This window comes from Mycteria americana, chromosome Z (genome assembly GCF_035582795.1).
Source record: "Mycteria americana isolate JAX WOST 10 ecotype Jacksonville Zoo and Gardens chromosome Z, USCA_MyAme_1.0, whole genome shotgun sequence".
Taxonomy (NCBI): domain Eukaryota; kingdom Metazoa; phylum Chordata; class Aves; order Ciconiiformes; family Ciconiidae; genus Mycteria; species Mycteria americana.
The window spans coordinates 79714896-79737155 of NC_134396.1; the positions used below are offsets into that span (position 1 = coordinate 79714896).

The 22260-nt window shown below is 40.2% G+C and overlaps 1 protein-coding gene across 2 annotated transcripts in view; it reads left to right on the top strand.

Annotated features, from left to right (window-relative positions):
- The window catches only part of ZCCHC7 (zinc finger CCHC-type containing 7), a 122650-nt gene that overhangs the window by 87725 nt on the left and 12665 nt on the right, over positions 1-22260 (top strand). For both annotated transcript variants that reach the window (XM_075527258.1, XM_075527259.1), the window contains exon 8: positions 9835-9870. In XM_075527258.1, the coding sequence (XP_075383373.1) occupies positions 9835-9870 (36 nt within the window). The remainder of the gene's footprint in view (positions 1-9834; positions 9871-22260) is intronic.

Here is a 22260-nt window from a genome sequence, read left to right on the forward strand (position 1 = left end):
AAGTGTTCACGGCCAGGCTGGATAGGGCTCTGAGCAACCTGATCTGGTGAAAGATGTCCCTGCCCATGGCAGGGGGGTTGGAAGTAAATGATCTTTAGAGGTCCCTTCCAACCCAAGCCGTTCTGTGATTTTATGATACCATACCACAGGTTAGGTCAGTTCTGTACTAATTGCCAGGAGTCCTGGATGTGAGGAATGTAATGTCATGCACCACCACTGCATGCTCTGAAAGAAATCTAAAGATTTTGAACAGGAGCATTTAAAATTATTACGAACATCACAGCCTAAGTAAAAGCTTACATCAGTATTTCAAAATACATATGTATATATTAACAGAAATTTTTTTGTAACACTCAGCAAATTCACAAACCAGCAACTTCTGGTTTATCTTTTAACTATGGTGTACCTCAAAGCTAGACACTACCGGTTTTTAAATTTTTGCTTCCTGGATAAATAATTTGATGTCAAGTTTCAGTGCAGGATGAACTCTTTTGACAAGAATATTCCACCTCTGAAGGAGACTTTTATACAAAAGCATTCTTTAACATTCTTAAGAAAGTGTTGAATGCTACAGCAATGGCAAGTTTGGTAGAAGAATAAAAGAGATTGGCAAAACAAGCAAAATTTTCAAGGTTAATAACTATATTTAACATTAAAGATCTGTGGGATTACGACCAGGCAGAAGTATATTGCAATGATGTTATTGCTTTATGACATTAAGTGATACTAGAAAACTACACTTGGAAAGGTCTTGTATTCACATGCTTTTGTGTCTGTGTACAAAGCCCTTCCCAGATAGATAGTCTTTAAATGTATGTACTTCTCATAGACATACATAGATAGTGCTGAATTGAATTTTAAAAATATAAACTAGATTAAGGTAATGACTTTGCAGTAGGTCACTTAATTCAGTGTAGTAGGAGGTTCAGGTGTGACTGTAACATGAAGATTTGTCCTCATATTTCATAAATACAGGTGGAGGACTTGCTGTGTCTGTCCTTTCTTTAACTTCCCTGTAGCTTTTCAGTAGCAGCGGTGCTTATGCTGCAAGGGCTGAAGAGAAAGACAGAAGTAGTTTGAAGGCCTTTGAGCTTGATATGACCTAATAAAACAAAACACAGATGAAAATTAAAGTGTGATTAAACATATTTTTATCTTTTTTTAACCTCGTATGATATTACTATGGTTTTACATGCCCCAGACATTCAGTCCTGTACATAGCAATTAATCTTTTATGCTATTTTTTTTTCCTCAAATTAAAAGCAACTTAAAAAGGTGAGGATAAAAGGCAAGCTGTGATAACATCAGCATAAATTCCTACTTCATTTTCTATCTAAAGATGTGGCTTAAATGTTTGTTATCCAAATACGCCTCTTCGATTCCCCTAAATGTTAGGTTTTTTTGACCTTCAGAAATATTTGATTCTCTCTCTAAATGTCGCCTCCCCACCTTTACTTCTTCTATTTGGTCAAAGAATGAGAGAAATCCTGAGAAGGCCTTCGCCTCCCTTTCACTGAACACAGAAGTTTATCTGATTAACTCTTCTACCTGGTAAAGCTTATGTTCCGTAACCTCTGTCATTATATTCAACTGCCATATCACAGAATCATAGAATAATTGGGTTTCAGTGGGAGGTTTGGCCCTGCAGCTTAGCAGTCAGACGTAAGAGACCTCCTTTCACGTGCTTTCTGAGTGCCATTCCCAGGTGAGGGGAGGGACTGTTCGTTGGACTGTTCGTGTGTCCATCCTGCTCCTGCTGAAGATGGCCTGGTACCACGCCAAATGTGAGGAGTTAGGGGAGGAAAACTCAGAGTTTGTTACAGGCTCACCATAGACAATGGTATTTGGGATATGCAAATGATGCGCAGCCCCTTTGGGAGTTTACTATTTCTTTTGGTATTTGAATGTTAGGAATTTAAATTTGGTCTTCCTCTTCTAGCTGAACTTTTGCTTATAGCTAACGTGTACACAGTACCATTACTTTATAGAATGTGAATGGCGTATTTCTCTACCCCCTCTCTGGTAAGCAGTTAGACAGAACTGTAATCTTCAGTATCTTTTCTTTGCATCTCTTGCCACCTTTTCTATTTTACACATTTTATGAAGCCAGTTTTCATAAAGTAATTTTCTTTTCTGTAAAGAATCATGAGTCCTCTATCATCCCAAAATTTAAATCCTACCTAAGTTGTGTAGATTATCAGGAACATCACAGCATGTGTTTTCTCTGCTCATTTAAGTCCACCTTAAATCAGAAACATTTATCTTTGAAACTTTCAGGAAGTTCTCTTGCACTTCTGCATGACAGGCAGGAGGCCACCTGCACGGTGAATGCTGGACTGTAAGAGCAGGGCCTCACCTGCCCTGTCCTTGGAAAGAAAGATGGCATGGCAGCACTGCAGAGTGCAAAAGGAAGGTTGTGAGGCTACGTGGCAGGGTCAGAGAGGTTATGGAAAGCAAGAAGATGTCCTTTGAAAACCTGATGTCTGTATGCAAATGAGGAAAACAGAAAGGATTGTAAACTCTGGCAGATTAAATGCAAAAGTGCAGAATTGAGACTAAAAAATAGTTTAAGGAGCACTTCGCAAAGGAATCAAAACCAACAGTAAATCTTTCTTCACATCAGAGCAAGAAGCCTGTAAGGCCAACAGATGCTCAAGACATGAAAGGAATGCTCAGCCAAGATAAGGCCATTGCTAACAATCTAAAAATATTTTTTTGGCATCTAGCATTCATAGCAGGAGAAACCGGGGACATTCCCACACTGAAATCTTACTTTGTGGAGGGAATAATCGGAGAACCTCTCTGAAATTGAAGAGGATGTTGGGATTACTACTGACCTATGAATACTAACCCATTACCAGAACTGGATAATGACTACCCAAAAGCTGTAGAGGAGCTGGAAGGTGACATAGCAGATCAGTGACGGCAGTGTGTAACCTTTTGCTTTGTGTCTGATTGGTAACTGGGTGGCAAATACAATGGCAGGTTTTAAAACAGGTCCCAGGGAGAGCTGGGCAACCAGACCTGCCAGCCTGATGTGTACACCAAGCAAATTACCAGAAACTGGAATAGCAGCAGCATGTTGGAATGGATGTATAAATATGATATACGTGGGAGGATTCAAGATTGCTTTTGTAAAGGAAATCCTACTTCTTAGAAATCTCTGGGGTTCTTCAAAGGAGAAGGTCGACAAGCATGTGTGTAAACATGATCCAGTTGACATAGTCTACAACTTCCAAAAGGCGTTTGACAAAGTTCCTGACCAAAAGCTTTTAAGGAAACTAAACAGGCATGGAATAAGAGGATAAAGGTAGGATATGCTAGTGTGACATGGAAAAGGGTGAACAATAGGGCGACAAGATTTGCTGAGAAGACTGAATTATTTAGAGTGTCAGTGCTGTGAGCCAGCTGTGAAGACCTGCCCAAGGACTGTAAGCAACAGAAGGAGAGCGAAATAAAATGGTGGATGAACTTGAGTGGCAATAAATGTAAAGTAAAATGGCAGGGGAAAAATAATCCTGTCTTTGCCTATGGAATGATGGGCTCTGAGCTTACCATTACCATTCAGGACTTGGATTTTAGAGTTACGAGATATGATCCCCAAAAAAATCAGTTTAGTGTTCAAAAGCTGTGAAAAAAAGACGGTGAAACATTAGGAATCACCAGGAAAGCAATGAACACCTAGGTGCAACTTTGGTCCCTCTCTTCTGCATCCTTCAGCACAGCTACAACTCTTCAGCCTGCAAGAGAGATGACAGAGGGGAGGATCTGTAAAGAGCTTCAAAATCATCCATGACGGGAGACAGTGATTAGGGATCAATTGTTCATCGTTTCTTCCAGTACAAGAATTAGGGGACATCTGACGAAGGCAGTAGGAGCTAGGTTGAGAAGAGACAGAAGGAGGTGACTCCTTGTGCAGTAGGTAGCAGACCTGTGAGACTCCTTACCAAGCAATGCAGTAGATGCAGAAAGTCTGCTCTGGTTCCAGAGGAGACAGGAGCAGTTCATGGAAGAGAAATCCATGGGAGGTTATTGAACACTTAGAAACTTCATCCAGCTTGCGAAGTCATCGAGCTTAAAACAGCTGAGTGTGGAAGAGTGGCAGGGAAAGGATCTGTGCTTGCCCTGTTTATAAGCTCCATGAGGCATTGGCTTATGGCCACAGAAACCATGGGTGGGTGGTCATCCGATGCAGTGTAGTCACTATTGTTTTCGGGCTACATAAACTGAGCGTAATAACAGGTTCATACGTCTGTGCCTCTGCTAATTACTTTCTGTAAAGAATTATGAGTCCTCCACAGGGCATTTTATCAAAAACCTGATAGTGTTTTACCAAGCCCAGTTGGTAAAACTGCAGCTGTCCTGTATCAGTCTGCCTGTTGGGATGTTTCTGCTGCCCGTAGGAGCTGGAGGCAGACCACAGGTTTTGCTCCGAGCCTGGGGCTAAATGAGTCCAACGTTCCCCAGCATTCTCCAAAATACTCTGAAAATTCTACTGCAGCCTTCGTAGAGCAGATCTTAATACAGTGTTGGGAAGAAGACTGATATATTCCCTAATTGTTTTTGAGTTGTTATCACTTTGGACATTCCAAAAAAGTTTTAATTTGTCTTTCCCAGAAAGTTCACTTGCTTTTACTGTGACACAAAGGATACAGAACAAGTTCCTGTGCACAGTCTGTTTCAGAGTGACTCTCCACAGTCACGCTTTTGTCCAGAAGTGAACATGAGGCAGCTCAAGGTACTTTGCCTAGTTTGATTTGAAAATGTTCAAAGTTATTTAAAACATTTTCAGGGTAATACATTTATTATCTATTAGGACAGTCACTTTCCCTGAGACAGCCCTGAGAACGTATGGAGTCATCTTAGATGGAGACGTGTTGGAAGCAGCGCAACCTTGTGTGCTTTCCTCAGGAAGATCATCAGAGGAATGTGTAGCAGAGTTGTTCAAAAGTTTCAAGTCTGGCTCTGACCGTCTGCTGCTCCCCCTAGAAAAGAGCACATCAGTCTCTTGCAACATTGTGTGCACATATAGATGTGTATCTCTATATATATCTGTGTGTGCATATATATACTTATGCTTATGTAAGCTGAAAACCCCACGCTGTGAACGTCCTGTGTTTTGCAGGTTCGGTGGCAGTTAGGTGGATGTCATGAGGCTTGTGGTCTACAGTCTCACCTGCCAGCTGCAAGAGTGGGAAAAGAACTTCATAAACAGAGTGATGTGGCAGGGAGGAGGCAAACGTGGCAGGCAGGACAGTGTCTCCTTGTATACTTAGGAAAAAACAGCATGCGGGTGCTCGGTTTGCTGCCTGAGCTCCTCTGGGAGCTGGCAGCCAGCAGTGCCTGGGTCCCCGGCGCTCTGCAGCCATGCTGTGCCTGCTGGCCCCATGTGCGTAAAGACGCGTGCATGTCTGCACTCCTCAAACACCCTGTAAACAGCGCTTCTTCCCAGGCACCAGCTGGGTACCTCAGCTGGCATCTTCTCCTTGTGCCTTGACACCTTTTCTGGCTGTGTAAACTACCGCTAGCCTCTTCTCTCCCAGAAGACTCCCAGAGTCGTTTTCAGAACCCATACCAGTGCTCGCTGTGGGGACATGGCTGCCTTTGCGGGCCAGGATGTGGCTGGAGACACAGGGAGAAGTCCACGGGGCTGCACCGGTGGCCTCGTGGCCAACGGGCCCGTTCCTGCCAGCAGCGCTGCAGGCCCTCAGCCCTTCCCCTGGGTGCCTGGGCAGAAGCAAGGGGTTTGCCCTTCTTCCCTCATTCCCCAGCGGCATCCCCTGTTTTTCACGCCTGTGGTGAGTCAATGTCCGCCTAATGGTAAGCATAACTAAATGTTACCGGGAGCCTGGTCGACCCTGGCGGTTAACCAGCTCGGCCTGCTCCGCACTGGCGCCGGCAGCAGCAGCTGTCTGCGCCGGCAGCGCGGGGAGAGGTCTCGACATCTGCTTGTGCAGGAGTGTTTTTGAAGGGAAGCATTGTGTTTTTTCCGCGGCAGTTCCCATGCGGAGGTGATGAAAAGTGTGTGTTTTGGCAAATCTTTTGTTTTATTGTGGTGGCTTGCGGCGGGGCAGCTCCTAGCAGCCGCTGCTTTGACAAAGCACCAGAGGATTCTGTTAAAAAGTTGTGTTTAGTAATTGTAGTCGTCGTGTCAGACCATAACTGACTTGGAGCTGAAGGATTTTTGCGAGATGAGTAGCTGTGCCAGCAGGGACCCAAGTCTCCTGGGCCAGCCGCGCTCTCATTAAGATTTGCCGCTAGCCGTGGCGGTGTTCGGCAAGTATGTGACGTGCATGCTGTTATTGTATGCTTGGCTTGTCAGCCTGCAGCTTTCTGACACTCACTTATGTCACTCTTTATTCAGAGAGGAAGAAGCTTTTGATAATTTGACAAGACAAGCTCTTAAACGATCTAGGTCATGGCCTTCACTGTCTGTGATTGTGAACATATTTCCTGAAAGCCCTGTCACTCATCACAGCTACATTTTCTCCCGGGGAGCCACAGGCCCATCCCGGTCTCCTGTCAGCGCGTGCATTTTGGTTATTCATACGCCAAATACAGTAGCGGGGTTTTTCCTTCCCTTTTGCAAATGCTCGCATGTTAGCGAGGCTAATCCTCTCCCCCGCGCTGCGCTCCCAGCAGGGCTGCCGTCGAGGGCCCTCTCGGCGCAAGGCAGACGACCGGCCAAGGGGAGCGGAAAGGAGGAAAGGCCGCTTAGTGCTGTTTTTGTGTTTGCTCATTGTTGTGGAAATATGAGAACTGGTGGCAAGGGCCTTGTCTATTGAGCACTCGAGTCCTGGTCTGCTGTCAGGGGCTGTTTGAGATTGAGTGTTTTATTTTCTTTGATGTTCACGTTTGAGAATAGGGAAGTGGGAATTAAACAACAGATGCATTAAGCCGTTGTTCTGGTAAAACAATAATTAGCACCTGACAAAATTCAATACGGGTCAAAATGCACAGTATCCATCCTTGATTCATCTGGTGTGGCAACCTTAGCCGGATCAGGCTCAGATATGAATAATCACCCTTCCAAATTAACCAAATGTGGGCCGCAATAAAAACAGCACAGATTTGGGAAAGTGAATTGCCCAGCACTTGTGTGGCAGAAGGCACGCGGACGTAGCTAAAGGTGTGGGAAGCACACCTCGCCTGCGCTTTCTGCAGCTGTACCGCGGTGGCACTGCTTTTAGGAGTAGGCACCTTTTGTGCTGGTACATCTAAATGCTAGTAAGGTCAGACCACTGGGGCAGGAAAAAAATGCAATTTTATTTTAATGTAGTTCATCACACTGCCATCGTACTTGCATACCACAAGGGCTTTTCTTTAAATGAGGGCCATTCATGGTTAAGTACTTCTAAATAAATACGAAAAATCACAGGTTTGGTGGTTGTTGTATTTGGTTATGCTCTCTTCCATAGCAAACCTCTTTGCTTCATTTGAGAAGCCAGTATTCAGTAGTAATTGTTAATTATATTTTTTGTCATTCCATGACAGAAGATACAGACAATAACTCTGAGCTGATGCAAGGTAATAGAAGTCCTAGTTAAAAGCATCGTATATAAAAAGCTGTTGTTTAGCCAGGCATCCATTTTCGACTATTGTATTCAACTTCTGAAGTTCGTAAGTGATCATTGTGACAATGAAAAGTATTACACTGAATCACCATCTGAATGAAGAAATATGCTTGGCCAATTTTCCCTTACCACCTTCTTCCTACCTTCCTTAAGTTTTCCCACAGCCTTAAAACATCCTTAAAGATGATGATGATGCTAAAACCTACCTTGTGATAGCACTGCTGAGGGGTTGGGACTGTGCCTCTTGCAGTGCTTTGGTAAAAGCTATGCCAACTGTAGTTGCCTACTCTAAGTTACAGATTTTCGCTATCAGTGATGTCTTTGTGTCCAGAGCAAAAAAAAACCCAACCAAACCATTATTCAAAAATAAAGTAATTTTTTTTATTATTATTAAATAGCTGCTGTGTGAGTAAAGGTCATATCACAGAGTGGCATTTTGCCAGTATGTGACAACTCATTGATTGCGATTTTTCAACCATATTAGTCTGGGGACACTGTGGTAATCGAAAACTATCCAGAACTAATGTATAAATAACTGCCTGCTACCCCTGTGCTAAACCAGGAAAAGTCTTGTGTACAGTTGAAGCCTTTTACAGCTTTGAGAGAGAAGGCAAGGTCTTTGATACAACATTTGTGTATGCTCAAGAGTGTTTATATATTGCACCTCTGAATCCTGTGTAAGTTAGCGAAGGAGGAAAATCCTTTTGTTTGCACTCGAAGACAGCTCAAGTGTGTTCAAACTGTCAAATGTTGTAGTCTGTTCCTCTGTTAGAAATGTGATGTACTTCACACATTTTCTTTATAGAAATATTAATATAAAACTCAAATATTTACATGCAGTATTTGAGTTAGAGGAGAAATGTTGAACCATTACACAGAACAGATTGTAGATTTTTCTCCAGAAAATTGTGTTACTGACGGAATGAATAATAAATAATACAATTTCCATCACATCCGGGAAAAACATACTGTATATGCCATAGGGTGACTGTCAAAAACTTGGATTATTTTTTGAGAGATTCAGTTGCTAATATTGGTTGTTGGGTGGTTTTTTTTTTTTAATTAACATGCTCTGTCAGAATAAAAGAAGGCAAGAATTTAGGCATGAGCGAAAAATTTATTCGGAATCTAAAGAAATTTTAATAGTACTCATTTGCAAGTAGTCATGAGGCTTTAATGTTTGAAATTGGAGCTACAGCATATTATGTTGAAGCCACAGAATAACTAATATTTCATCTGAAAATACTGAAAATTGAGGTTGGCAAACCAAATTGCTAATTGTTCAAATGATTAAAAAGCTATTTTAATAAAAGGGTAAATGTTCTAAACAAAAGTAAAAGACCTCCATCGAAGTCACCGTGTGCACACTCTCTTAAACACTAAAATGGCTAACAGACAAAGTACCACTATTTCTGTGTCTGTTTATGGCTTGGGGGTCATAGGAGAAAATAGAAATATTGTAAATTTTGTAAAAACATTAAGAAGCCTTGAGAAAGTAACCTCTGTCTCATTGATCATTAACATTCTGATTTTGCTTAAAGAACAAGATCCACGTTTTCCTCTTTCCTGTCTCTTATGTATTCCTCAGGTCTATTGTGTTAGTGCTGTGATTCAAAAATCTGCTCTGTAAAATTTTTTACAAGGGGCTGCACTTACAAGTTTGTGTGCAAGTCTGTCAAGTTTAAAAAAAAAAATAAAAAAAATCAAGCAAGCCATTGTAAAAATAGAAACATTAAAGCAATCTGTTATGCTTCTTGTTTACAACTCATCTGACATTAGGCTGCTGAGTGTTATTATATGTAACAATTATATTTTGATTAGGATAGAGATATGTACAAAAATACTAAAATATTTCTATTTTTACATGAAAGGAAGGTACCTTGTGATTTAATTTCCTAAACATTATGTAAATTTAAAATGTCAGAAAACGTAGAATTTAAATTCATTTCTGTTTGTTTTGCAGTGTTAATACTTATTACAGTTAAGAGCACATTACTCTCCCAAACTTCTAACCTTCAGAGAAGAAGGGGAGAGAGAAAACTGTTACTGGCTTTCTGACAATGGCAGGGAGTGTGTTAAACCAGTGTAAAATTCAATTAAACTGTCTAGCCAGGTTTTTGAAGCTGAAATGCAGACCCTTTCAGTTAAGCTTCTTATTTTCCTGTGACCGACACCGGTGGATACTGTGTTATGCCAAAACCAACAGGCTGTAAAGCACCTTGTTTCATGCTCCTAGCTGATCAATATTTTTATTTTCCAGGCTTGCCCAGAAATATGGAGGCAGTATCACCTAACAGTAAGTAGAAACACCTTTTTTATTTTCTTCTACACCCAACCTATTTACTCTTCTGTGAACTGCTGACCATAAAATATAGACAAGCATCTTCTGCGAGAAGATAATAAACATCTGAGGAGTTTTTGAACTGAAGAATGCAATGAAACACTGTCACTATTTTTTAAACGTCTTTAGAACTTATGATTTTGTTTTAATACTGTAATCATTAAATGAGTGCCTTGCAGCACTCCCTCAGTGACTACATTTACACATATAAAGAGGGTTAAATTTTAAGTTGAGATGCATAGCAGAAGCAATAATCCCATCTCAGATATCCCAGATGCTGGTAATTAATCACTATGTGTGACAAAGCTTTCTTTTTAAATGAGTAAAATAAATCTCAGCTAGAGTGGAGATGTTAATTTGAGCAAATACACTTTATAAACTTTTGCTGATAATTTCTAATTGGTAAGGATATAGCTATAACTTCTTCTTTGGCCTGCATCAGTTGATCTTTAATCACTGAAACAAGAAAATAAAACTTTGTGAACTGTACCAGTGTATTACTTAAGGTTTTTCCTCATATGTAAAATAGAGATAAAAATAAAACAAAATGCGTATAAATTTGGCGAATATTGAAACCTGGAACAATATTTAACTCATTAAGACAATATTCAATGGATTGGTATCACAAATCTTTAATATATTCATTTATAAAATTATTATACATAAAAACATCTTTAAAGATTAGGATTTTTGCTGTTCATCTGAATCTTTGCTGTCATTGCTATCCAGATCAACTTCATATGTATTTAGCTGTTATAGATAATTAATCACTGCTTTGCGTTCAAAACAAAGTAGAAAAGTTTGTCCACTACTTTTCTTTATGGGTCCTTGGTGTGGGCTTTTTCTTTTGAGCAATAAATGGGATGTGCTTTATAATTTGTTGCCTCCACCTCTTCATGGTAGTGGAATGCTCTTTTTTCTGTTTTTGCTTCTAAATTCAATGAATAGGAGAAATCTGTGCTTAAAGCCTCCTGCTTGTGTTTTCTGCATAATGATTTTAAAACAAAGATCTGCTTTGGAAATCCTCCACCCTTTCTGAGTGCTTACTTCTATTTTAAACAGAATTGGTATAGACTTTTTAAAAAACCCTTGTGAGCAAAAGGTGCATTCACTGAGTATTTTTGTTTGCTTTTTTAAAATTGCATGAAGGAAAAAGGTAAATAGTGTCTTTGATTATAATCCCTAAGGGTGCATGTAAAAATCATTTCTGAAATGTTTATGATATTTGGAATGTAATAATCAGATAGGTATATTAGATGCAGTAATAGGTTGGGTTCTGTTTTTTACTGAGGTATAAGATTTAATTTAATTTTAGTCTTGCTTGCCACAGAAAATTCCTCAAAAAGTGAGTTGCAATCAACACTTAGAAAAGATTTATTTTTGTAAAAAAGTGTGGGGGAGCTTAAACCTGACCAAGTGGTTACTAGGGCAGAAACTGAGGTATCAGAGGTAGAAAATTTTTTCTGTGAATTTTGTAGAAAGTGTTCAGAGTTTACACTTTACTTAGTATAAAGCTAACAACATTTGTCAAGACAAGCTCTTGTTAGAAAATGTAGTAACGAATACGAGTGTATTATTAAAAGTACCCATGTGGAAATTCTTAGTGCATTTTAGGGACATTTTGAAATGTGGTCAGATATGGGCATGCAAAGATAAACTGAAATTGAGTCAGACCCTAGCTACTGATAAGTAATTTTTTATTTTGCAGTGAACTGCAAATTATCTGCAAATAATCCACATTTCTGATATGTGGGAAATGCTTTGTACGTCTCCATTTTTTGCATGGGAAGACTCACTTGGACTCAAAGTTACGTTAGTAGTCAGATTAAGCCTGGAATTTAAAAATTTCTGTGGTAAAAGACATGCTTGATATTTAAAATAAGTTATACCTCAAGAAATTGCATTATGTGAATCATTTAAATGTATGAGTCCCAGCTTTTATTATCCCATTTAAATATGCTCTTTTGCACCCAAAGCAGAACACAAGTAAATAGTCTTCTCGTAAGAAGCAAAACTTCTATGTTAGAATAACGTATATTATATATATATTTAGAGACTTGTAACTAAAAAGTCGAGGTCTTTTACTCTCATATCAGCATAGTAGTATTTCACTGTAGAAATTAGTTTATAGTTTTCCTAGTTTAGAATAAATATTTCTGTACAAACAGGATAACTGTTCAAAGAAAAATAATAGAAGTTTAAAAAAAAGTACTGTGGTTGTTGCTGTGCTGCAGAGGCTGCCTGATTATTAGCAAACAGACTAAGGCTACAGTGAGTTTTTTCTGTGCTTTAGCCATGGATACAACCGCTAGATTTAAATTGATTTTGGTAAATTGATCACAAGTGTCACACGCGCAGGTACATATAAGCGCAAATAAAACAAGGCATTCGGGTTTGTAATAAAAGACCGTTTTTATAACGTTGCTTACAGACTGCCATTGCAAAGTTTGTCTAAATGTTTTGCATTATATAAAGTATTCTTAGTTAATTACTGTGAATGCATGTGAAAAACCACACAGCCTTCCACCTTTCTCTTTTGTGAAGGTTTTGGTGATTATATTCATTATCTGGTTCTTTCCTAAGAGATGGACTGCCATCTATTGACTTCTTGTAGCCCCTGCACAGAAACGTGGATTGACTAGAACAATGACTAAATAATAAATCCATTCTGCTGTTATGGATGGTGGTAGGTTTTTGTTTACATTAGCTGTGGTGACAAATTTTGGCACATTACAAATAATTTGTTGTATGGGCAGAAATGTCTTATTCCAACCAAAATAGACTGCCAGTGCAAGAAATCTTATGAGCAGTTGAAATGGCAAAAAGGATTATAAGCGGAATATTTTAATTTGCCTTTTGATAGAAAAAAGATTATCATATTGTATTCAATGAAGCTTAAATTTAAAGGCTCTATGATAATCAAAGCTTTATAACTGGATGAAGTTAGTTTCTTTAAACTTGTTCTTTCAACTCTGTTAACCAAAATTATTCTGCAAAAACCCAATCAAAGTCAGCAGAACAATCCAATTCCCACTGTGGTTTAAAATAATATTTAATAACCTCTTTAAGATGGTGATTTAAAACTCCTACAAATCATTTTCATTGTGCCTGCTCTCTATGTATTTCTCCTATATCAGGAAAGGGAAATTACGTTTGTCAAAACATATTTTAGGTTTTTCTTCATAGAGGTATCTATTTGCAATAAATAGGTCAGTTTTGATACCCGCTTACGTTTATCAAAGGGTTTATTATCAATTCAAGTAATAACACAAGGACTTCATTGGCAGATCCAAGATAAACAGTTTTGATCATAGCTTACCACAGTGTAAATAATAATACGTGTAATTTTTTCACAGACAAGGCATTTGAAGGTCTTGTAAAGCTCTTTATTCTAGATTATTAGGGAGCTTAGCTTACAACTTTGTCTTTCTAAACGCCAGATGCTCCGCAAACCCAGAGAAATACGGTCTGTGCTCCCAAGGACATGCTATCACATTCCCTTTTCCCACATCTTAAGGATATTGGGGGTGCTCATAGCAGACTTTTTTCGTCCTCAGAATGCTTGACTCTTTTTCATTCCCTTTCTCTTGTCGTTTTGTATTTCAGCGATAAAGGTAGAGGCATTTATTAAGTATTTTGTACTCAAGTGGAGGCTAGTTTATAGCCTACTATTTAAAAAAAAAAGTGGTCAGTGGAAAAACTTGTGAGATTAAGGCACCCTACGAGTTTCATTCATTTGGTTCAGTTTTGTAGTTTATTCTTAAAAAAAACACAGTAGCGTCCCTCTGAGTTTGATCTGCCACCCGATTTCCTAACTGCGTGTCCAGTGGCAGCTCCCAGTTTCAGTAGGCCTGCGTGCTGGGGGAGAGGGACAATCCCGCCGCGCCCCAGGCTTGGAGGTTCAGCATGGGCTCTGCGGCAGCGCGTTCTGTGGGGGACAGCCCTTCTCCCCAGGTATGGGAACTGCCGTAAATGTTAACAGCTCAGGGCTTCAGGTGGGCGGCAGGATTGGAGCCGGCCTTCCATGGGGGCACCGCGCCATGGAACGAAGCTGTACCCAAGCCAGCGGATGGGACCTTGGGTCCCGACCCGCTCCCGTCCTGTAGGTCGTCCTGTGGCTTTGCTGCTGGAGTGACCTGATGAAACTGAGGGTAGATACTGCGCTGCTGTGAGCAGTCGCGTTTCCACCCAACAGATGACATCACTGGAGAATAAAGAGGAAATTATTTTCAGCACGTAGTGACCCATGTTTTGCTTCAGGCGTGAAGCTGCGCTTCTTCTGTGTGAGTCCCTCTGAAGTGTAACTCAGACCCCTTCTGTGCAGTGGTACTGGTGGGGGAACCCAGAAGATGTGCAAATGGCCATCTCGGCATTTCAATATAAAATGGAATACGTGCTGGCTGCGTAGATCTCCCTGTGTATGCTGCACTGCTTCATTGTTCAGAGGGAATCGTGGTGTACAAAAACAAACGTAGCCAGTCCGGCTCAGGAACAAGATGTGGCTACAATAATCAAATAGGAATTAACGTTGCAAGTATTAGTATCTTCTTCAGTAAGTATCTACAGAGTAATGAAATTCCATCCCTAAAACGGGCAGAGCACAATTTTTATTTTTCCAATGTGTTTCTCGGTATAGATGCATATGTTAAAAAACAAATCCTGCTCAGATTAGGTGTTTTCCTTCTGTAGGGATTGTTCATTTTTGATAACCTCTTCCTCCCCCTGTACTGCTCTGGCCATAAGGACTCCTTCCCCCATCCCCTGCCTTCACCAGTCTCATTTATATAAAAGCTCCTAGGCCAAGATGGCCACCAACAGAGTTTTAGAACCATCAGAATTTTTAACTAGCAGAAGCTATCACTTAACATGCTTTTTGACAGTTTGTTAATCTTACTTTTAATCCACTTACATAAAAGAAGGTGAACCAGGAATTGGCTGTTTTGGCCTCTGTGCGTAAAAGACATGGAAGGACAATGCATCTTTTGTGTTTAAATTTTGCGGTCGGATTTCTTTGTGTGCATTATTAAAATTCCTCATGGCCTGCCACTTTTTTTCTGAAATGAAAACATAAGCAGTGTCGCTTAAAGTCAGTTTGTATCCTTTAAAATGTGACTTTCAGAAAATTTTAAAATACAACTCTGGCAAAAAATATTTAAGCTTGAGAGAGCGAGCATTTGGTTTCCAGGGAAGCTTTGTAGGTTTTGTGTGATGAGGAAAAGGATGGGTTTAGAAGTATTTTCAGGAGGAGATTAAGCCTGACTTCCCCGTGCACAGGGATGGGGCTGCTGCAGTGGGTGTGAACGTGGCTGCAGTGTCAGCTCCTCTGGTCTTTGCATGGCGCAAGGCTGCGGAGCACGAGATTGTCGCATTCGCGTTAAATATTTCAGCACTTGACCAGTATCTCTCCAGGTGTTTTAAGGTTATTTTTATTAACTCTAGTAAAAATACCACTTTGTTTATGCTATAGACAGTGTAATTTTTCGTATTTTGGAATCACAGAGCAGGCCCTTGTGTGTCAACACTTCAGTAGCCATTCAGCAGGATATTTCACACGGAAGGCAATCCAAAATTCCCGGGGATGTGAATTTAGGGTAAGGATGACTCTGTCTCTTGTGGAGTGTGGGGAAACAGGAACTCCTGGAGTGTGACGGTGTCCCCACGCTTGCCCTTGAGGGAAAGGTGCCTTTTTGGTGCTTGGGTTCGTGAAGATTTCATATTCTCTGAAAAGGCGTGCTGGCCTCTTTAGCCAGGGGAGGAGGTAGGGCAGATCTTGGACAACAACCGGCAGATACTTTGTTTCTGAGTTATCTACTTGCATTGTTCAAGCCCGAGCCCTACCGCTTTTGCAAGTGCCGTTCTGTGACAGAAATTCTGAAATGTCTGCCTGCCCTGCACAGTACTTCTGGTGAAAATAAGTACGTTAGAGGTGGTTTGTATGCTGTCTAGAGGGTCTTTTGGGATTTTATTTTACATTCTGTTTATTTTCCCCTATTAATTATAATTTGTTCTGTGTTATCGTTCTCTTTCAAGTTTCAAATATTATTTTGAAGCTATCAGAAACTTAACCCAAAATTTGTTTCTATTGCAAAGAAACCATATTTCACAAAAGACAGTATTCTGACAGCTTTTTTTTACAGAAAACAGGACTTCAGATCCTGAAAAAAGTGTTAAGTTTATGAGTACAAAGCATATGCTATAGCTTTCAGTAAGAAAGCGCGCTAGACAGACTTCTTTCCCAGTTTTTCTTTAAAACTGTATTTAAAATATTACAGCAAAAAGAAGTAGCTTCAATAAGTTTATATAAATATGTAACATCTACAAAAAATGCTGTTAGAGTTTGCCTTTTCATGAAAATGTTGGGTTTTAACTAATACCCCTGGCCAGTGATGAGTATCAAATAATTAGGGGGTTTTTGTGTGTCGGTTAAGTCAAAATAGGAAGTTCAGACTGGTTATCTGTAAAATGCCAACACGTCTTCGCGCTTGCACTTTCTTTCCTGGGAAAGAGTGACGGTGCCTTGGCACCGCTGTAGCGCAGAGGACAGATCCCTAGCTGATGCCTGTCTTTACACCCCAGTTGTGGTCCCCAGCCCAGGTCAGCCTCTGGCTCCTGCCAGGCTGGACTCCTGCAGGGACCGGAGGCCGCTTTGGGTGGGCTGTGCCACCTTCCAGCAGCACAGTCATCAGCTGCCACTTGCCTTAATCGTGTGAGCGTGGCAGAAAGCGTGCCTGCTTTCTCTAACGTTTATCTGTCTCATGCTCTTCCCCATCTGCCTCCCCAGAAAATAAAATAAAAGGTGCTTTTAAATTGAGGTTAAAGACTGCTTACATCTTTACCAGAAACTTTGATACATCTGATACATTTTGATACATTTCTGGAAGCAGTCTGGGACTGGGGGGAAATAGAAAGCTTGGCTGGCTGAACCAAGTAATTTCCATTTCTCTGATTTTGGGGTTCCAAATAACCTCCTCAAAGCGTTTGTCTTTGAGAAGAGGGATCCTTCAGAGAACCTCTGACTTCAATAGGCACGTTACTGTTATTTAAGGAACTCAGTGTTTTCTGCAAAAGCAATACCTTTTGGCCCTGCCTTTAAATGGGAAAAGGGGAAGAAGAGCAGGGGATGGAAATCAAAAAGGAATGAAAATTAATATATTTTAATATTTTGAATGTTTAAATCTGCGGTTCACTAACCCCTGCATGGCCGGGAAGCTATTTGTGCGGTACATGACATTTTTCAAGCGCTGTGCCAGCAATCCGGGTGGCGAGATGTGCTCACGACTGGAGAAGGACTGGAGAGAGCTGCTCCCTCCCACGCAAACTTGTGGGCAGGAGTTTCTCTGTTCTCAACATAGAAACTGCCATGTGCATTCCTCCGACGTGCACCAAAACTGTTGTGATATGTATTTTTGTGGTACACCAAAACTGTTGGGTAAGTGGTTAATTAAACAGAAAACAGGATAATCATGGTAAGATTAATTGCTGAAATGTCTCCCCATCATATATGTAATTGCGCTTCTTTTAAGCGAAAGGGTTAAGATGATCTTGTCTTTAATGCTCACAGATTTGGTAAAAATTTTCACTTCTCTTTCCCTTAGTTTGAAAAGGTGAACCTCTATGATCATTTAAATAATTTTTACTATCTCGAGTGTTAACCATCTAAATAAGGAAAACAGAATTTTCAAGCTAGAATGAGATTTCCCGTGCATTTTAAAAACTGGATTTTATTTGAGAAAAAAAACCCTAAGTATTTCTGTGCCCTTTTTCTGCAGTAAATTCTGTGTATGGATATTTGTAATAAAGTTCCTATATGCCTGAAAATTATTCCTCTGAACTTGATATGATGGTGTTTTTTCTCAGTTTTGTTAGAACTTAGAGTCAGTTTCAAAATTCGACAGGAAACAAAAAATTATCTGTGATCCAGGAGACATTTCAAAACATACAAAAATTACACTTTCATGTAGGTAACGTAAAATGTATTTTGGTGCATTTTTGTATTGCAAAGTGGAAAAAATGTAAAATGTCAGTAGAGAGTAAACGTCCATGAACTGTTTGCACATATATCCTAACTAGGAACAGCATTTTGCTTGTCAAAATCCACTCCGTAGCTGCTTGTAAGTTACGTGCTTTAGTAGTACTGAAACTGTTGCATTTTATCATACAAATACTTGCATGTTAAAACATCACAGATATTTAGCAATGGCAATCTATGGAGCTGTGCGCTGGCAGCAGTGCATGTGATTGTCCACGTCGCTGCCAGAGCTGCTAGTTCATCTTGTCAATGATCCATGTGTTAGGAGCAGCCAGGAGCTCAAACCGGTTAGACGGTAACTTTCTCAAGTTATGCTTGATCATGTTAATAATCTACGGATTAGGATTCCCTAAAAGTATTCACTGATTTAATTCTGAGAGGGTCTACCATGTCAATAATATTAATACATCTTGTTAGGTCCTGTCATGTGAATAGAAAAGTTACTATGCCTGTGACAGAATTATCCTGATTTTTATTTCATATTTTGAAAAATCAAGCATAAAGGGCATTAAAAGGAACCAAAGGCCTGTATAAAGTGGTGAGTCGCGCAGAGCCATATGCCGTAAGTAGGTACTATTTTGCCGCAGTACTGGAGAAGTCTCAGAGCAGTGGGTGATTTGCATGGTATGTGCATACATGCTATAGTACCCATGTATGGCAAAGGAAGATGTCATCCCTCAGAATTTTTGGCTTCAGGAGAGTGAAGTTAGGCCTTCAGTTTTAACTTATTTTTTAATGTTAATTTTTGATTAAGTTAACATTTGATGAACGTACTCCAACGGCCCTAAGTATGACTCTGAAATGGGCATAAACAGCCACCCCCATACTTCACTGGCCTGGCAGCACCTCACGTTGACACAGGCCGTGACTCGGCTGCCTCGGCTGGTCTTCCCACCTCCACCAGAAGGTGACAAACCTTTCCGTGCTGCTTCGTTCGGTGTCTGACTCTGTAGCCCGGCCGGCGGCTGGCCCGAGGAGCCCCTCTCACTGGTCCCCCCTCGGTGCCTCTGCAGCACCGATGGTGCTGCAGCGACGCTGCCCTGCGTGGCACGGCAGCGCGGCGGGCAGGGGCATGGCGGGGGCCTCGACGCGCCAGAGGTAGGAGGGGGGCAACACTTACAGGAAGAGGTACTGTTTTTACAGTAGACTGGGTGATCTATTTGCAAGAAATGGATGGCCGCTGCCTGGGTTCAAAGTTTCTCAGAGCCGGTGTTGAGTCCAAAAGCTGCTTGTCTTTTTTTTTTTTTTTTCCTTTTTTTTTCCCCTCCCCTCGAACTTACAGTTTCTCTGCCTGTAGTAACTACTCATCTTGTAGCTAACAGAAAGTACTTTCATGTTGTTTCTTGACAATGCAGTTAATTCTGTTTTGAAGGTGTATTTGTAACTTCCTTCAGCACTTAAAACTTTGAGTGGTGAGTGCCTGTGCATGAGCATACAGAAACACTGAGGGATTTCTGTGGACTATGTGATAACCCTGACGTATCTTCTGCTTTAAAATTAATTGCACGGGATTTGCATGTGATATCCAGTTTCTGTCTGACTTATTTTGATGGCAGATGAGACCCTGGTTAAATTCATTCTGGTTTTCTCATGATGGTGTGAGGACGGAGAAAGTGGCTAAATAACAGCACTGAGATACTCAAAAGTTGGTTTGGAAAAAACAGTTTTGATCAATGGCCTATTTTTGTGATATGAGAGGGGAGAAATATGAAATCTTTTGATGCATTTTTAGATGCTGTAGACTATTCAGAAAGTCCCAAGTCATATTAAAGTAAAAACTTTATGGTATTGAGACTCATTTAAAAAAATAGATGTGCAAGAAGAACATGGAAGAGCTTTTGTGTGTTAATGGCTGTACATAGGCTGTCAGACATTTCTTCAAGGACATACTCTGGATGAGTGTCACTCATTATAAAGCTGGGTAAAAATAATTACGGTATTATTGAATATATATGATGCTCTTAAATGGAGAATAGATGGAAAAAATATGAGGAAACTGATAAACATTAACATGCACAGTTAACGTGTTGCTACTGTAAGGAAAATGTTTCTCTAAAATTGTCCATCAGTAAAGGATGCTACAGATTGAAGCCTAGCTGCTAGGTAGTTTAAAGAAAAAAGCTTGAATTACTGTTTATTTAGAAAGTACCCCAGCAAAAACTCACTTCTAGCAAACTGATGGACCACTCTTTGGCATCTTGTATCCTCCAGCAGCACTATATTTTTTATGTGCTTACTTCAGTTTTAGCTGTGATCAGAAATCACCTCAAATAAATATCTATTAAGAATGCTCCCCCAAGAAAGTTATTTCAAATGTGGTACTTCCTCCTTTTGCATCTGATGGTGAAAGGTGATTAGTAGACGACATAAAGGTTAAAGAGAGAGAGGAAGAGAGGAAGCTGTAAATCATCTAGAATGACAGTAAAAATTAAAACCTTGGGGTTTGTTGGGCTCCCCAGTGTATTAGCTAATAAATATAACCATGCTTTAGTTCTGTTCATCTTCTGATTTTACAGGCTTTGCAAATGTTTGTGTTCAGATTAATGTATAAATGTATGTGTAAGTATGCATACACTTAGTGCGGTGAGTGTGCGTGTGTGTAGCGCCTGCCCGCGCGCGCTCTCTGTGCACGTATGCCTGAGCGCGTATATAACAACGTTTGGCGAGTCTCCTAATAAACATTCAAATAAAATATACGTGTCCCCATGCACGAGTCTCCTCCTCCTCCCCTGCCTCTTCCCCGCGCGCCCACCTCCCCCACCCCACTTCAAAGCTTGTGGTCCTTTTTCCATCCTTGTACTAAAAGGTTTCTTTGTAAGCCAGGCCATTTGTCCATCATTGTTTGGGGTCCAAACAGTGGTAAAATACCCTGTCACCGATCCAGAGTGCTGTGAATGGCAGCTTCTCTCCGGACAATTGGCGGTGGTGCCGAGAAATATTCCTGAGAGGATTATTTAACCTTTCAATTTAGGGGGCACAAAGCCTGGCTGATTAATGAACTTTCTGATGGGCGCTGATAAGCGGATCTATTTCTTTATTTCCTCTAAAAGTGATTCCTTCTCCTGTCCCATATTACTATAATCTTAAACATAAAATGTGGCAAATAGATTAAAAAACAGCACTAAAGAGTTTATCTGGCTGGCAAACTGAAGGAGCTAAATTAAAATTGGTAATGAAAGCAGTGGCTGAGCCCTGTATATGGTTTTTAAATGCACTGTGTATTTTGAAGAGACTTATTCTCCAGCTTGCCTGGTAATGACTGCTTTTGGTGCACAGTCCGGGGCTGGCTTCTGTTATCCCCCCAAAAAAATGAGTTGTGTTATCTGGATGACTGCAGACACATATGCATCCCCCTTTCTCACTGCATGGGCAGACAAGGTCGATAGCATTACAAGGTATTTGTGGCAGTGCTTGTTTCAGTTTTCAGAGCTGCCAGTTTTCAGCCAGATTTGAATTACAAAAGAAGAAGCTGGCATGAAAATTGAAAGGGTTTATCGGCTAGTCTGAAGCCTCATAGCACATTGCTTATTTATGCAGTCCATTTGCACCAGGAAATGTAAAAAGGAAATACATTTTAAAAATAAGGTCATAAAGACCCAGATATGTTTAAGATGGCAAATAAAATATAGATACCTATAATATCTTTCCAGGAAACGATTTCACTTAATGTTGCACATTACTTCGGAGGAGCATTTATGTTACTGTCATAAATTTGTGCATTTGTGTCACTGTATAGATAGTCTCTGGGGATTAAGAAGGAAGTGTTTGCTAACTTACTTTAATATTAAAATAGAAGAAAGATAGGTTTGTAGTTTGAGAGCTACATCAGAAATAGTTGACGTTTAATGCACCGTCCTATTTAAATAACGTTTTGCATTCCGTGTAAAATTAGCCATGGACGACTGGATAGATGCTACCACCTTTGGAGAAAATTGGGATGCCTTTTAAACCATGAAGATTTTGAGGCATTCAGGGATTGTATTGTTGTTATCCTTACTATCTTGCATATATTCATTTTCTCTATGAACTTGAGATTTTTTTTGTCCATTTTTCAGAAAAGACTTTTTGAATTAATATTTTAGTATTTTTTTCTCTGCTTGTAAGAGTATCAAAAGATTACATTCATTTCTTTCAAATATATAATATTGTACTTTTTGTCTCTTCCGTCAACGTTTTCACACAGTCGATTGTAGATGCTATTTGCATCTATTTAAAATGCATTATAGAAATGTCTTATTTCTGTAGAAAACGACCACTTCACAGCGCTTGTACTGCGGACCAAACAAGTTAAATTCCTTCTTCTGGAAAAGGCTTTG